This window comes from Synchiropus splendidus, chromosome 18 (assembly GCF_027744825.2).
Source record: "Synchiropus splendidus isolate RoL2022-P1 chromosome 18, RoL_Sspl_1.0, whole genome shotgun sequence".
In the NCBI taxonomy this organism is placed as follows: Eukaryota; Metazoa; Chordata; class Actinopteri; order Syngnathiformes; family Callionymidae; genus Synchiropus; species Synchiropus splendidus.
In genome coordinates, this window is record NC_071351.1 from 3,529,614 (window position 1) to 3,545,146 (window position 15,533).

The 15,533-nt window shown below is 46.2% G+C and overlaps 1 protein-coding gene across 3 annotated transcripts in view; it reads left to right on the top strand.

Moving 5' to 3' along the window:
• Positions 1-13,560, top strand: part of myt1b (myelin transcription factor 1b) — a 76,519-nt gene extending 62,959 nt beyond the window's left edge. Inside the window, exons 13-28 of one of the 3 annotated variants that reach the window (XM_053848292.1) lie at positions 749-883; positions 1,281-1,371; positions 1,622-1,738; positions 2,738-2,952; positions 3,032-3,219; positions 5,003-5,254; positions 5,677-5,831; positions 5,919-5,981; positions 6,346-6,414; positions 6,829-6,891; positions 7,152-7,232; positions 7,545-7,766; positions 7,843-7,934; positions 8,010-8,113; positions 8,685-8,828; positions 8,958-13,560. In XM_053848292.1, the coding sequence (XP_053704267.1) occupies positions 749-883; positions 1,281-1,371; positions 1,622-1,738; positions 2,738-2,952; positions 3,032-3,219; positions 5,003-5,254; positions 5,677-5,831; positions 5,919-5,981; positions 6,346-6,414; positions 6,829-6,891; positions 7,152-7,232; positions 7,545-7,766; positions 7,843-7,934; positions 8,010-8,113; positions 8,685-8,828; positions 8,958-9,101 (2,135 nt within the window). In that variant the 3' untranslated portion in view covers positions 9,102-13,560. The remainder of the gene's footprint in view (positions 1-748; positions 884-1,280; positions 1,372-1,621; positions 1,739-2,737; positions 2,953-3,031; positions 3,220-5,002; positions 5,255-5,676; positions 5,832-5,918; positions 5,982-6,345; positions 6,415-6,828; positions 6,892-7,151; positions 7,233-7,544; positions 7,767-7,842; positions 7,935-8,009; positions 8,114-8,684; positions 8,829-8,957) is intronic. The other 2 variants (XM_053848293.1, XM_053848294.1) reach the window with 2 other exon arrangements.
• The last annotated feature ends 1,973 nt before the right edge of the window (positions 13,561-15,533 follow it).

The following is a 15,533-nucleotide window of genomic DNA, read 5'->3' on the forward strand; positions in this document are numbered from 1 at the left end:
AGCAAACAGCGACGAGTGGCTAGACTGGCTGTGGAAGTCAGGAGGCAGCTCTTTCTGGAGAGCGGGACGGAGGCAGAGGAGGTCCGCTTGTTTACGTGCCGCATGTGTTGCAGCTCGGTGTTGGCGCGGTGCCCACTTGTCATGCTCCTCGCAGTTTAGCTGGAGTGTGATTACATGCCTGGTAGTGCTGCCCTCTCCTCGGCCTCTGCTCCCTCCTGTGGTGACGTTCTTGTTCTGCTCAACACTAATTAGGAGATGCATGTCTCGTTAACATTCAATTTAAAGGCCAATAGAGTATCACGCCACCGTCTTTTTTTTTTCTTCTTATTCCTCCCTTCCCTCTCCATGGCAGCCGATAATGACAAACCTCTTTGCATTAGCGGCGTGGAGGAGTGGGCACCTGAGATTGAGTCTTGATTGCAGGCCCATGATCTAAACTCACAAGATCCACTGCACACAACTGCTGTGTCAAAGTGGAAGCAGACACACGTCTTGCTTCTGGTCTCACAGATTTTCCACTAAAATGTCCTGTTATATTTGAAAATGATAGTATTTATTTTGTTGTCCTCCGAGTGATAAATGGCATAAGTGGCTATGAATTAAACAAGAGGAGCACTTACTGATATGTTGGTTTAGTACAGTCGACTGAAATATGTCTGGATTTCACGCTCGACCAAGCGTGCTGTCTGATGGCGGGGTTTTGTCCTCCTTATCTTCCTCTCACCAATCCTCCCCATGCTTCTTCCAGAGAGCAATAGGCCGGAGAAGAGGGAGATCAAGTGTCCCACCCCAGGGTGCGATGGGACGGGTCACGTGACTGGTCTTTACCCCCACCACCGCAGCCTGTCAGGATGTCCTCACAAGGACAGGATTCCCCCTGAGAGTGAGTATTTTGTCTGTGAACTCTATAAACTTGACAGCGACAAACACGCGTTCACGCTCAACCCCTGATTCCAAGTGTCGGTGTTGTGATCCAGGCTTACTGAATCTAGGTCGCCACCCGTGTACTCAGACATGGCCGGCTCAGCAAGCAAGTTATCCGTGCTTGCAATTTTCAACATTCTGCTGATAAAGACTGAAGTCGAAAATTGCAAATGTAGACATGTACAACAGGACAAAGACTCAGGGAGAAAGCCCTTTGTAGAGAGAGCTGCCAGAAATTGTTGAATCAAACAGTGAGTTATAGAAAAACAAACTTGGAAAACAACATAAGAAGTGGTCAACCTCAACATGACATCACACTTATCTGTGTTCTGAAGATTCCACCTCTTCTTTTCCAGTTCTGGCCATGCATGAGAATGTGCTGAAGTGTCCTACCCCTGGCTGCACTGGCCAGGGCCATGTCAACAGCAACCGCAACACACACCGCAGGTACACACTAATTCACTCCAAACCTTTATATATATATATATATATATATATATATATATATATATATATATATATATATATATATATATATTGATAACCAGTTCAACGCTGTTGTTTTCCCTTAGTGTGTTTGCAATGAGATAAATATGCATGTGTGCAGGACAGCAAATGTGTCAGTCCACATCAGTCCTGGAGAGACTTCTGCAGTCAGCAACATGCTCCGCTTTAATATTCATCTTTTCACCCTCAGTCTTTCTGGATGCCCCATTGCTGCTGCGGAGAAACTGAACAAGGGCCACGACAAGCAGCATCTCTCCCAGCCTGGCAGCGAGCACCTGAAAGGAAGTCCCAATGACAGAGTCTTAAGGTGTGTGCCTCAGAAAAAAGTCAGGGTCACCTGGGATTCACAGATTCATATCCGCATGGGGTTTCATGAGTGTCCCCATTTTTGGAGCCCACTAGATGGCGCTCTCTAAAATGTTTGAATCTGAAGAAACATTTGAATAAAACCGAGCACCACATACTGAGCTGAGCTCTCTTTTCGAGGCATTATCTGCGCATCACTAGCAGCAGAAGGCAGAGAACAAGCTAATATCTTAAAAGATAGTGGTTCATGAAGAGAGGAGAGTTTGAAGGAAAGAGCTAGAGTTGGGTCACGAGTTGCTCTGATGTCCTCGGCAGAACAAACAGCTCCTACACAACATCATCTGTAATCAGCAAATACCCACAGAGTCTTTTTGAATCAAGGTTTTCTTGTTTTGAAGTGAGAGATTCTTTAGAAAATCTTGATTCATACAGCGCTCTGGTGGAATCATGGCGGCGACCCCTGCGTGTCTCATTCAGACCTGCTGCATCTCACCAGGCGCCTCCATCTCAGACCCTGGAATGATAATTAACGCCAGCGAAAACCGCTATTATGCCTCACTCTCCCTTGCTGGTATTTTAATTAATAATGCGGCCGTTGACCTAATTAAGCAAGGTATACATGGAGGTCGGGAATTTAATTGCTTTTCCGGACGCTTTGTGGCGGTCGGACTCAGCATCAGGGATTTGGACCAAAAAAAACCCCATAATGAGACGTTTGTTTTTTTGTATTGTTTTCTTAAATGAGCTTTGTGAAATGCACTGTATTCCGTGTTGAATGCTCTGGAGCTTGGCTTGATTGACAGCTGAGCAAAACCTGTGCTTGGAAATGCAAAAATGGGTAGTTGTTTTGAAATAATAATGGCTTTCCTATCTTTAACACATATATTTAAAAACAGTGAAGTCTGTTTTTATGTGTAGATTAATAATTGTTTAGTCGCCTATTGCATTGGACCCCGATATAAACTTCATTCTCTCTCTTCTCTCCCCGTCCTCCTGACAGGCCCATGTGTTTTGTGAAACAACTTGAAGTCCCCCAGTATGGCAGCTACAGGCCCAACATGGCCCCCAGTACTCCCCGTGCCAACCTGGCCAAGGAGCTGGAAAAGTACTCCAAGGTGTCCTTCGATTATGCAAGCTTCGACGCACAAGTGTTCGGGAAGCGCATGATTGCCCCAAAGATGCCCACCAGCGAAACCTCACCCAAAGCCTTCAAAAGTAAGCCAAGCGGCATCTCCAGTGCCGTACCCAGCTCTTGTTGGAGACGATCGTTCTGATTCAATTGCTTCCTCTGCAGCCAAGCCCTCCTTCCCCAAGTCGTCCTCGCCCAGCCTGAGTCTACATGGTTACGGGAAAGCCACCGCTTTGGCTTATGACTACTCCCATGATGCAGAGGCAGCCCACATGGCGGCCACTGCCATCCTGAACCTGTCCACCCGTTGCTGGGAGAAGCCTGAAAACCTCAGCACCAAAGCCCAACCCAAGGTCAGCACCCATCCTGTTTTCTTTCAATATAATATCTGCAGATAATATAATATCTGCAGAAGGTAGCTACAGTGTTCACCATATTTTTTTCATCGCACGATTGAGTTGGATACCTGTGGCTCAAGAGAAAATAGGAAGGTTGCATTCATAACTGATGGAAGACTAGGTGGTGCTGTATAGCATCGCAGGAGGGAGTTGCCACGACATAAATATGAGAAAAACACAAGTACTATTACCAATTACCCAAAAAGATTAGCAGTATATTGAGGCATAAATGCCGCCAGTGCAGTGAAGAGAAGGGTCGCTCCTGTGCCCCCTGCCGCTCCAAGTCCACCCTTCCGCCATCACAGCAATAGGACGGTGTTGAGATGCAGTTGCATCACCCCTTTCATCGTTCATCCCTCCATCCCACACACTTTTCATGTTGTTATTGAATTTGGCAGAGCGCCCGTTCCCTGGATGACTTCTCCAGCAGGTAGCCTTTTTTCATTATCTGCCGGACGGATCTCCTACTCTCTCCCTCTACACCCCCGTAGGTCTTTCTTTCATTTTCTTTGCACTTCGCTTTGCATTCCCTTTTATCAAATCCTCTCCCTTTCTCTGCCAGTCATACGTTCCGTCCGTCATTCCCCCTCCGTGCGCAGGATGGGTAATTTGAGCTCCGCTTGCCCCCATATTGTGATTCTTAAAAGCCTTTTTTGCTTCACAGAGGAGAGAAAGTGACTGCTTCATCATTTTTCGATTCCCTGACACGGTTTAAGGAAGATAAAAAGTGAAGATTAGAGTGTCTGGCAACTGAGCAGAACAAGGTGTTGTTTAGGCAGGCACTGATCCAAGAGCAGGACTTAGGTGGTACTACAGTGTGCATCAGCCGCGGTCTGATCTGGAATCAACATCTGATCCGGCTGAGCTCCAATATAGAAACATTGGAGCACTGAGCTCATCAACCAGGGACATTTCTGGGAACACTTCCCAAATTTCTCTCCTCTTCTGTAACCCTTTGATTTTCTGGCCCATACGAACACAGCTTTATATGAATGCTTTAAAAGCACGTCTCCACTCTGCCTTCTGTTTCTGTTCACCTGCCAGAAACCTAACAGAGCACGGGTAGATGAAGCGCTGCTGGCAAAGCCAAGCCAGAGTGTATCGCCGCTAACATGCTTAAGTGATGAAGGCGTTCTGAACTCTAACACATAATGGGGCGTGACACTGCTGTTTGACTCCGGTCGATGCTTTTTTAGCTCAGATGTGAGGCAGATTTGAGGAATAAATATCACAAAGCCCCTTTAGGAGTCAATGTTCACGCGTTTAATACCGTTCCAGGATGCATTCTGTTTCAGTGGTGGTGTATATGGGTAGATTTAACCCAAGCATTCTGGAGTCACTGGTCCAAATCTGACTGACTGTTGGAAAGAAATGCTCAAGCACAAGATTTGTGAGACAAGTATGCCTCCCGTGATTGAAAGCTTGACATTATTTTCCTTCTAAATAAATAGGAAAAACTGCTTATAAATGGCAGACAACTCCAGTTGCCTCCCAGGCCCCGGGAGAAACCGGAGTCTGCTGATTGTATCTGTGATCTCTGTTTTATAAGAGACCCAGTGAGGATTGCTTTCTAGTAACCTCCACTGAGTCTGATGGGATGCCCCAGTTTTAAGATCAAATGGATAGAATGATAGAAAAGTAAATATAAAAAACATCAGCCCAGACTCACACCCTTACTGCATGTTAAATAACAAAAATCTAAACCACAAAATGTCATCTCCTTTAATGTTCCCTCCAGGAAATGGATATCGAGGTGGATGAGAACGGCACTCTGGACTTGAGCATGAAGAAACCCATCAAACACGAGGGCAGTCTGTCTGGCACCAGCCCCGGGGTCCGCTCCCCAGACCCTTCGTCCTCCTCCTCCTCGCTGCATCACGGCAGCAGTGGGATGACGTCACCAAACCTGCACGGCTACAAGCAGGAGGAGTGGGAGGGTCCGCTGGATTACACCAAACCCAACCGCCAGAGGGAGGAGGAAGTGGACGAGGTCAGTGCTGGGAGACTGTAAAATGTAACATTTCCTGGGACGTTACTCACCGGGGTTAACAAGCCACCAGCGCCCGGGGCCTTCTGAACACATTGTTTACCCCTCTTTAATCCTGCTGCTTTATTTCCTGTTTCCTTCTCTATTATTCATTTGTTCTTGTGCATTGGGTGACTTGCTGCTGGGTTAAAGCATGGCACTGTGTAACAGAGCTGGAGTGTCAGGTGCATTGCACCATCCCGGCTTTGGCACATGCAAATCAGCTCTGCTTTGAACTTTCTCCAAAGAACTACAAGGGGTCTTCAATGATTTCTTTTCATCAGGATGCTGCTTTTAAAAATCGTTGCTTGTCCCGTCGAAAAGAAAACCTGGTCTGTGAAGCTTTTTTTTTTCCTTTTACATATCTGTTTCTGAATGTTGTGCAGCTGGAACACACTGGCCAGTCGTACGTCTCCTCCGACCCAGAGGACGGCGACATGATGCAGGACTGTCTGGAGGAAAGGAAGTACCCAGGGGAAGTCACAACCCCCAGCTTCAAAGTCAAGTTCTTGCCCAAGGACGCAAAGAAAGAGCTGCTCTCGTATGTAGCAAGATGCTATTACAGTCGGTGATGTAGCAAGTGGCTTTTGTTTCGCTCACTGCTGCGACTGTTTGTCTCCCCCCTCAGGTGTCCCACACCTGGCTGTGACGGCAGCGGCCACATCACCGGAAACTATGCATCACATCGCAGGTACTTGCTGGAACCTTACAGCAAACGCAGATATCCAGTGTCTCTTCGGCCTGGATGAAGTGAAATGTCTGTCCAAACTGGAGAAGGACATATTGGCTTTTGCACGCTTGTGGAAAACGACCGTAATATTTTATCCGATCCTGCCACGCCGGCGGCAACAACGTAACACAAGACGGTCACTTTGATACGCATCAGTAATTTACTTCCTGTCCTCTTTTTTTTTTCCTCAATGACCTTGGTGATGCTTGCAATCTGGATTCCCCTTCGTTCACGTCTCTCTCTCTGTCTCTCTCTCTCTCTCTCTGGTCCCTTCTTCTCCCCTTACCTTGATTTCTCTCTCCGTTTCTCCTCGCTTCCCCCTCAGTCTGTCTGGGTGTCCTCTCGCTGATAAGAGCCTCCGGTCACTCATGGCGGCCCACACCCCTGAACTCAAGTATGTCTGCGCTGCACCTCTACTCTGCCTTTCACTACTGCTTCACTTGCCACTGACATTGTCCAGCACAGCAAACACTCTATTCTGCTGACCATTACTTACGCTGCTTTGGCTGTCCAGCTCAGCATCCTGCACTCTCACTGGCTTAACTCCACTGACACTCTGTTTTGGTCATTGTAAAGACGAGGATCTTCAGTAGGAGCACAATTACAGCTGTACAGATGTAACTTTTGATCATTATGCTGTTATCTCAAATTTATGATAATTATTTAGACTATTTTTAAATGGAGTCCCACCCTTTCCGACTCTCACACTTGAGTCGCGTGAAACCTCATAAATCAAATTTGCTCTTGAGTCACATTCACACCGTGGACTCTAACTTTCTCGGCTCTAACTTCTCTGTTCCTCCTGCAGATGCCCCACTCCAGGATGTGATGGCTCAGGTCACATCACAGGAAACTACGCCTCTCACCGAAGGTAACGGACACGCCCTCTTGCGCACAGACACACACACACACACCAGAAACACATCAACAAACACGAGTCAGAGTGAGAGGCCCAGTGACAGATCATGCCAGATAGGGACACACACACACACACACATCTCCACCTTCTTGGAAACTCTAGGCGTTGATTTGGTTTGCAATTTGGTTGAACAGCCTCTGTGAATCTCTTCTTCCTGTTCTGTCCCATCTTTCAAAACCCGACTTTATCAACTCCATACTTTCTGTTTTCAGTCTCTCTGGGTGCCCCCGTGCCAAGAAAAGTGGAATTAAAACTCCTACCAAGGACAACCAGGAGGACTCCGAGCTTTTAAAGTTCGTACTGCTCAGAAAAGCCTTTGCTTTTTTAGAGACTGACGGTAAACGTGGCAGACAGCGAGAGAGACAGGAGTCAAAACAGTTAGCTGCAGATACTGATGCTGAATGTGCTTGCTGACATCCTAGCGCAGAAATACATTTGCACATCAACAGTAAATGTCAAAGCATGCTTGACTATGGTAGTGGAAATGGTGTCCTGCTCTGCTAATGCCATTGTTTATCTCAACGTATTCTCAACTTTCTCTTCAGAGTGATTCCCTTTGGCTAACCGGTCCTGTCCCCGACTTCCCTCCTCTGTGCTCTTCGCAGGTGCCCGGTGCCAGGGTGCGACAGCCTGGGACACATCAGTGGAAAGTACGCTACGCACCGTAGCGCCTACGGATGTCCACTCGCAGCCCGCAGACAGAAGGAGGGTCTCCTTAACGGCATGCCCTTCAACTGGAAGGCCTTCAAGACCGAGGGACCCACCTGTCCCACCCCGGGCTGCGACGGCTCCGGACATGCCAACGGCAGTTTCCTCACACACCGCAGGTACTTTGAGTGGAATCGAGGTGTTTGTGTTGAGAGGAACAGAGTCAGAGTAACAAGAGCTTGTTCCCGTCTGCAGCCTCTCAGGGTGCCCCAGAGCTTTGTTTGCTAAGAAGAAGGCCAAGTTCCCCGGTGATGACTACCTGAGCACCAAGTTCAGAGCTAGTGACGGTGAGACTCCTCAGTCCAGCAGTGGGCGTCCCACTCACTGCGCATCTCTCAACCTGCTCGTACTGTTCTCCGCAGTCCTGGACAATGACGAGGACATCAAGCAGCTCAACAAAGAAATCAACGACCTCAGCGACTCCAACAACGAAATGGAGGCCGACATGGTCAACCTGCAGACACAGGTGTGTGTCGCTCAGACAGTGTGTTTCAATACATCTACATCTACAGCATATTCACTGATGAATCTTACAACAACCAAGAAGAAGGAGACTGAATGAGATTGCTCCGATTCAATTTATGTTTCAAGAAAACTTCTGTATAAAATCTATACGATTCTCATGACTTCACATCGGTGTCAGCAAATTGTCGGCATCATCTCCGGGCCTTTTTGAAGGAGTCTCACATTAGTGTTCCTTAATTCCGGGTGGCTTTAATAGCATGTCCCCGCGATCCTTCATCCAGGTACATGGCTCCATCATGATGGAGGCAAATGGCTCAGGAAACAGTTCACAAGAGGCAACTGTCTGTGTGTGTACACACTTGGAGCATCTCTCAGGTCACGTTCAGACGGTCCCTATTTCAAACTGAGAGTCAGATCAAGTTGCAACAGTAGAGAGATGGAAGAAACGCCTTTTTTAAACATCTTCATTCTGTTTTCTGTCCAACTTTTTACTGAGGTTTTGCACTGCAAACACAAACACACACAACTCTTCAACACCAACCCATATTTCATGGCTTCTGCTTATGCTCTAGATCTCCTCCATGGAGAAGAACCTGAAGAGCATCGAGCACGAGAACAAGATGATTGAGGAGCAGAACGAGGCCTTGTTCATGGAGCTGTCCGGTCTGAGCCGGGCCCTGATTCACAGCCTGGCCAACATCCGCCTGCCGCACATGGTGAGTTCCAGCCAGCACACGCAGACAGAGGGCGATAGGCTGCCCAAGTCAGACAAGTAGGGAAGGTCTTGTCGTCCAGGAGGGGGAGTCTGTACCTGCTCATCTCAGCTGCGACTGTTTGCACCTCAGCAGGAGCCAATCACGGAGCAGAACTTCGATCGCTACATCAGCGCGCTGACCGACATGTACACCAACAAGGACTGCTTCCAGAGCCCAGAGAACAAGGCTCTGCTGGAGAGCATCAACAAGGCTGTGAAGGGCATCAAAGTCTGAGACCACGTAGACACACACACACAGCCACACACAACACACACATTCATTGATATTCTAATAGGATACAACCACAAAAAGGGAATTCAGGTTATTTAATGAACAGCAACTTTACATCCCAGGGAGCACTCGATGAAAAGTGACCGGACCAAATCCACCCCATGCTGCTGCTGCGGGGGCCGGAGCGGACACCCCCCCCGCCTCCCGCCCTCCAGTCACATGGATGGTAACCAAGACTTTTGTTACTAGCAAACGTTTACGAGTCGTCGCCGCCCTGGACGGGGCGTGCGCTGCACTCCGCTGTGCTCCCGCTTCTGGCTCGGACCAGCAGGATGTGACGTGTGTGTGAGTCCACCAGCTCGCACCGCTCCTCCGACTCACACGCATGCGCAGACTCACAAAGCAGCAATACGAGGACAGCTGAATGTGTTGCGGTGGGGAAGTGGAGCGCAGACTGATCCAGGAACAGTGGAGGATGACAAACCCATCTTTCCTTATTTTGTCGTGCACACACCAGACACACACTTCAAACTGTATTTATTAGGATTTGCACTTCATTTCACTGAACTAGTTTTGTGGTACTTTATTGTTATATATGAATTATTTAAATTTGTGTAACTTATTGCCATTTATGTTATTGAGGTTTATTTATCTATTTATTGACTTTGTTTTGTAAGACAAAAATCTTCACCGTGGTCAGCCAAACGCAAATGTTTGGGTGTTTGAATAATCTATATAGAAAATTGACCTTTTTTAGTATTTTTTAAAAAAGATGTTTTATAACTGCCATGTTTTTTGATATTTTTTTATTGGTTTGTTCCCTTATTATTTATGTTTCTGTCACTGCTACATTCAGAAGCCCACTACTGAAGAAAAATAGAAAGTATGTATTTATTATTTATTTAATGAGAAATGAACTGATGGCTGTATATTTATTTTTATTATTTATGTGTGGTGGTGATGTGACGCTCGGGTTTGAGTAGTCTGAGAGGATCTGCTGGTGATTATTTAAATAAAGAAGCGAAACAGACACTGTTTGGATTACTAAGACGGACCAGCAGCTGATTGTACAAAGAAAAAGAAAAAAAAAAGTCCAGCAAACGTGGTTTTGTTTCGTTGACCCATTTCCTGCTCGCTTTCGTCAGCCGACATACAAACATTGAGAAATAAACGTTACCTCTCCTCAGCGCTTTGTAGCGGCCGATGGTGGCTCCGCCTACTCCTTAATGTACCGGTCATGTTTTTCTTACTTTCTATCAGGACCGTGGTGCTGGTACAGAGCGGGATGGGTGTTTGGGAGTCACGCAAAGCAGGCACTGTAGGATGGCCTCCTCTTGAGAAACAGAAAAAACATACACACCCTTGTAGCCTTACTCTAGATTTTACTTTTTTGATGCACAAAGTGCCACTAAAAATACAAAGAAAAAAAAGAAAAAAAAAAACTTTCTGTCCTGTTTCTTCTGCAATGTAACAATGTCTGGTTCCGGGGCGACCAGCGCGGTGTGATTGTTTCAGATGCCTTTATTTCTCTGCCGTCATGGCCATAAGTACACTATATATACATGATGTATAAATAGATTTTAAAGATTCTATATATATGAATATAAACATACATATATTTTTCCAGTGTAATTGTTGACTGGCTCTTCTTCGTTGGATCAGTAGATGAGGAGCAGTTACACCTACTTTAATATCACTAAGACCTTCTCAACTGTGGCTTTAAACACACCGATCAGTCCAGCGTGGGGCGTACTGACGCCTCCTTCTTCAACATTCCCCGCCCTCCCCGACTTTAGTTTGGTTAGTGAGTGGAAATCTGTCATTGTTCAGCTGAGACATTTGAAACTAGATGGTTGGCTTTATTCCTAAGTGTCATGTGAGTTCATGTACAGTGAAAAAAAAGAAGCCTTTGAATAACGCTCTGCACAGTGTTTGGCTCTGTGGTGCAGTGTTTGTATTGTTTCTGGGCAGGCGACGCCGGTGCTACCTGCCTTTGAGTGATCTGTTCCAGCTACTGTGGCGTTCAGTGTGTAACCCATGATGTCCAAGGCATGTGTCCATGTGCTTTTAGCCAATGTAGAATGAAACTCCTGTGTGCACTTTTTGAACAGCCGTCGAGAAATACCAGCATTTGAGTCTTTACTTGTAAGAATCCAATAGAAGCTAGGAGGCAATAGCGAGCGCCCTTTTGTTACCGTCCACTTAGCGGCGAGTGTAGCTTGTGTCAGAGCTCAAAAACGAGGAAGCGTTCCCAAAATAAGAATCAACCAAAAGAGATTGACAGGAAGTTTGGTTCTCAGGTGACCGCTGCTCACGCCGAGCAGAGCGATGCCATAGGTCAGCGCGTCAGCTGAGTCCAGGGGCGATAGCAGCGGCTGGTCGAGGCCTCGTGTGTGTTGAGATGAGTGTGTGGGAGTGGGAAATTGATTTGCCGGGCAACGCTAGCTCCCCCTTGTTTAGGAGGAGGCGTTTGTTGCATAAATATGTGTCCATAACTCTAAAGAATGTCGAAGCTTTTATGACTTTAAACCCCCCTCCTCCTTCCCCTTGTTTTGTGTAACCTCTCCTCCGGAATAGTTTGGATGCATTTGCTTAACAAAGTAGCATTTTTCTTTCGCTCTTAAAATGCACGAGAATTCTAGCCGAGAGTGTTAAGACTGTGAATCGCCTCCTAACTTATTTGATATGGCATGACCCCTTTTAAACTGCTTGATGAAATTGTCCACTGAGGTATGTAAATGAATCCGAGCGAGTTCATGAAAAAACATAGCATTTAGGAAGGAAAAAAAAAAAGGAAAAATGTCCGATGTTTTGAAAGCAGCACAACTTGTTTGCGCGCCCACGCGGGCGAGTCTTTACATCCAGTGACATTCTTTTGAAACTAGTCAGGGCTTCTTTTTTTTTTTTCTCCGATTCACTAAAAACCTTGGAACGAAAATTAATTTGACATGATGTCACTTTCAGGGAAGTCGGCCCAGACTGGTGGGAGGGGGGTGGTGGTGGTGGGGGGTGCACTGGAATCATGGTTCAAATGTGAGTGACAGGAAAGAAATGTCAGGTTTGATGGCACTTTGCATCAAACCCAGCAAAAACCAAAACCCACCCCCTCATCCCTCCCCGCCCCCCACATCCATAGCCCCACGATGCTGTAGTCTCCAAGCTGTGTGGTCTTATCATGTGTGCCTTTCTCCACTCCACTCATTTCAAGATATGGGATGTTTACAAACCTGTCTCACTTGTAGAGGGGGAGCGAGGGAACGACCTGTCGAGAAAAACAAATGTACAAGACTGTCTTTGTTTGTTAGCGACCATTCTGTTAATTCAGGTACAAACTGCGTGGACGGTTTCTGTGAAGGAGTTCAGACCACCACCATCATCCCGAGATAATGCATCGGTGTGCAGGGCATTATTTCAAAAACCAGTGGAAGTCTCTGTACATATGTGTATGAAGATAAAAGAAACAGTGTTATAGTTGTTGTATTACTGAAAACTGTATTTAAAAAGACAAAAAAATCCACAGCCAAGGGTTGTCCTACTAGCACATTTTTACTGAGACAAGCTATTTATACTGCTGATTTTCTAGACATTTGAAAAATGAAAAAAAAACTTCCAATATGACAAGCACTTCCACAAGATAGATTGTATGGTCATTTTTGTTACTTTTGTAGAGGTGGCCCTTCCTTTGCTACTGCACCCTTTTGTAAAGTGGGACAGGCCTTGGCTGTGTGTCCTCGGGGGTCTCTGTTGTTTTTTTTCCAATTATTATGATTATTTAAGGTTTTCAGGAAGTAAAACACTGTAGTTTGGGCTGAATTTTGTGATTGTGTGTTTGTGTACTTGTGTACATGTTCCCCTGTTCCTGTGTCAGTGTTATAAAGCAGAGAAGTGGTGTCAGTTATTGTGGGAGTATGAACCATTTTAAATGTTCTCTATGAAAAACACTAATAAAGAATCATAGACGAGGACCGCCGAGTCTGTCTGTGTGTGTATGAGTGTGTGTGTGTGTGTGTGTGTCTGTGGATCTTTGATGGTGTCCAACATGAGCAGCGGTTGTGTAAACATTAGTTGGTCGGGGGGAGATGATGTGATCTGCTTTTCCCATGTTGCCTGTCGACTCTCCAGTGTTCTCAGGATCTGAAAATGAAGAAGCTACATTAATATTGAGATCATCCCAAACCATATTCCAGGGTTCACAAAGAGAAATACTGTTGAAAGTGGACCGTAAATGACAGTCACAGTATGAGTGTGAACTGCACCCTGTTGCATTGGAACCACTGACCTACAAGTACTCAGACATCAGTGGTCAGCCTTTGTTATTTTATTTTATATTTATTTATTAACAGCACTTTATTTCAAAGCACTTTCCAAGTTGGTGGGACCCCCACTGACCCTGGCAATAAATTCTATTCTGATTCTGAACCAAGAACTCTGGTTCATGCAGTGCTGTTTGTAGTTGCTCCTATAATTTTTCATGCTCAGATAATCTGAGTACAAGCATTACTGCCGGATTATCATCATCATCTCCGAATGAATTCTCTCGTCAGTAATAATTTGGAGTGAATCTCCTGCTGTATGTGGGTGTCACCAGCAGGCGGCAGTGCAGCGCTCTCACACGCGCTTCAATCTTCATGGAAGGGGCTCCAGGAAACTGGATCCATGGTCCAGATCCATGGTTTCCAACCCTGGTGTGACGAACACCACGGACGTGGTGATGTGAAACGTTTGGCCTGAGTGAATGAAAAAATTCTCTATTTGACTGCAAATAAAAAGAACCACAGCACACCAACGATTGCATAAATGTTTCCATGTCAAACGTTTTTGTTCACCGTTTTATTTTAATGTTTTATTCAAATAGAACTAAGATGGCCTCATGCTCCGTGTGTCACGTGACAGCTGCCTGACTTGAGCGTTGACCACTGCCGGATACAAACAAACAAAATGGGGGGCTTAGGTGCGTCTTTTATCTTGTGAGCGGCGTAGCACTGACCTCTAGTGTTCAATTATGAATCTGCGTCTTATTGCATATTCACTGCGGCCAATTAAGTCCAAGAAAATGTTTCAGTTCAGCCACATCACTCGAAACATTTGGACCTTAAATAAAGGAACAGAAACGCTCTGGATGTGTCCCTGAACGCAAGAGAGGGAGTGGTGGAAGTTTTCTAGTCTTGTTGACGATTATTTGACTTTAATCATTTTGCCTTTTTTCTGCAATGCCTATATTGACCGCTAGACGGCGCATGTACCTTTCTCGGAGTGTGCTGTTTTCAAACTCTTTTTATTGCTGCCATTCGGGCCGTTGTAGTTTCTTTCTTTTTTTAACTCTGGGATGTTTATTTTAAAGTGTGAGAGCTTCAGGCCAGCGAGAGACTTTAAGGTGCTAAAATGTACCAGTTTCTATTGTAAAAAGTAGGTGGGTGTTGAAGCTCCATCATCTTCTCTCTATTATCAGCACAGTTCCTGAGCACATCCTAACATCTACTGGTGCCTGGTGACATCCATCTCGACCTCCATTCCCTCTCATGTTGGCTGGTTTACCCATTTCCATTGTTCTGTAGACTCCTTCTGCTTCCCGGGAACCACCATCACTGAGGACCTCAAATGGGAGCCAACCATCAGGTCCCTCATCAGGAAGGCCCAGCAGAGAATGTTCTTCCTGAGGCAGCTACAAAAACGACGACTGCCGACGAAGTTGCTGGTGGAGTTCTACACAGCCGTCATCCAGTCCATCCTCACCTCCTCCATCACTGTCTGGTATAACAGCTTCACCTCCAGGGACAAGAGCAGACTGCAGCGCATCGTACTTTCTGCTCAGAAGGTGATCGGTTGCAACCTGCCACCTCTTCAGGACCTGTATGTCTCCAGGACCCAGAGACGTGCAGGTCGGATCAGAGCCGACCCTTCTCATCCTGGACATGGACTGTTTGTTCCGCTTCCCTCTGGCAGGAGGCTACGGTCCATCCAGACCAGAACCTCCCGTCACAGGAACAGCTTCTTCCCCTCAGCCATCAGACTGTTGAATTTGTGATCAGCCTTTGTTGTTTATTTTATTTTATTTTATTAACAGCACTTTATTTCAAAGCACTTTCCTAGTTGGTGGAACCCCCACTGACCATGGCAATAAATTCTATTCTGATTCTCAGGACCAGGACTTGGCAACTTCTAGCACCGCACCTTGGTTTCAATGAATGCATAGGCAAGTGGAGCTGCGGGTGTTAGCAGGCTAATCCGTCTTAGGTTTCAAGCTTGAACTCTTTAGTCACAAGACTTCAGTGTTAAACTGTAAAGGAACTGTGCTGTGTTGTCACTGCTCAGTTGCTGAGTCAAAACCAGCAGCAAGACATGGTTTCATTTTGAATGGAACTCCTTTTCCTGCACTAGCTTCTTTGCCACCTTCGCTGCATGTCATTACATGACTCTTTGAGTCGATCAACACAC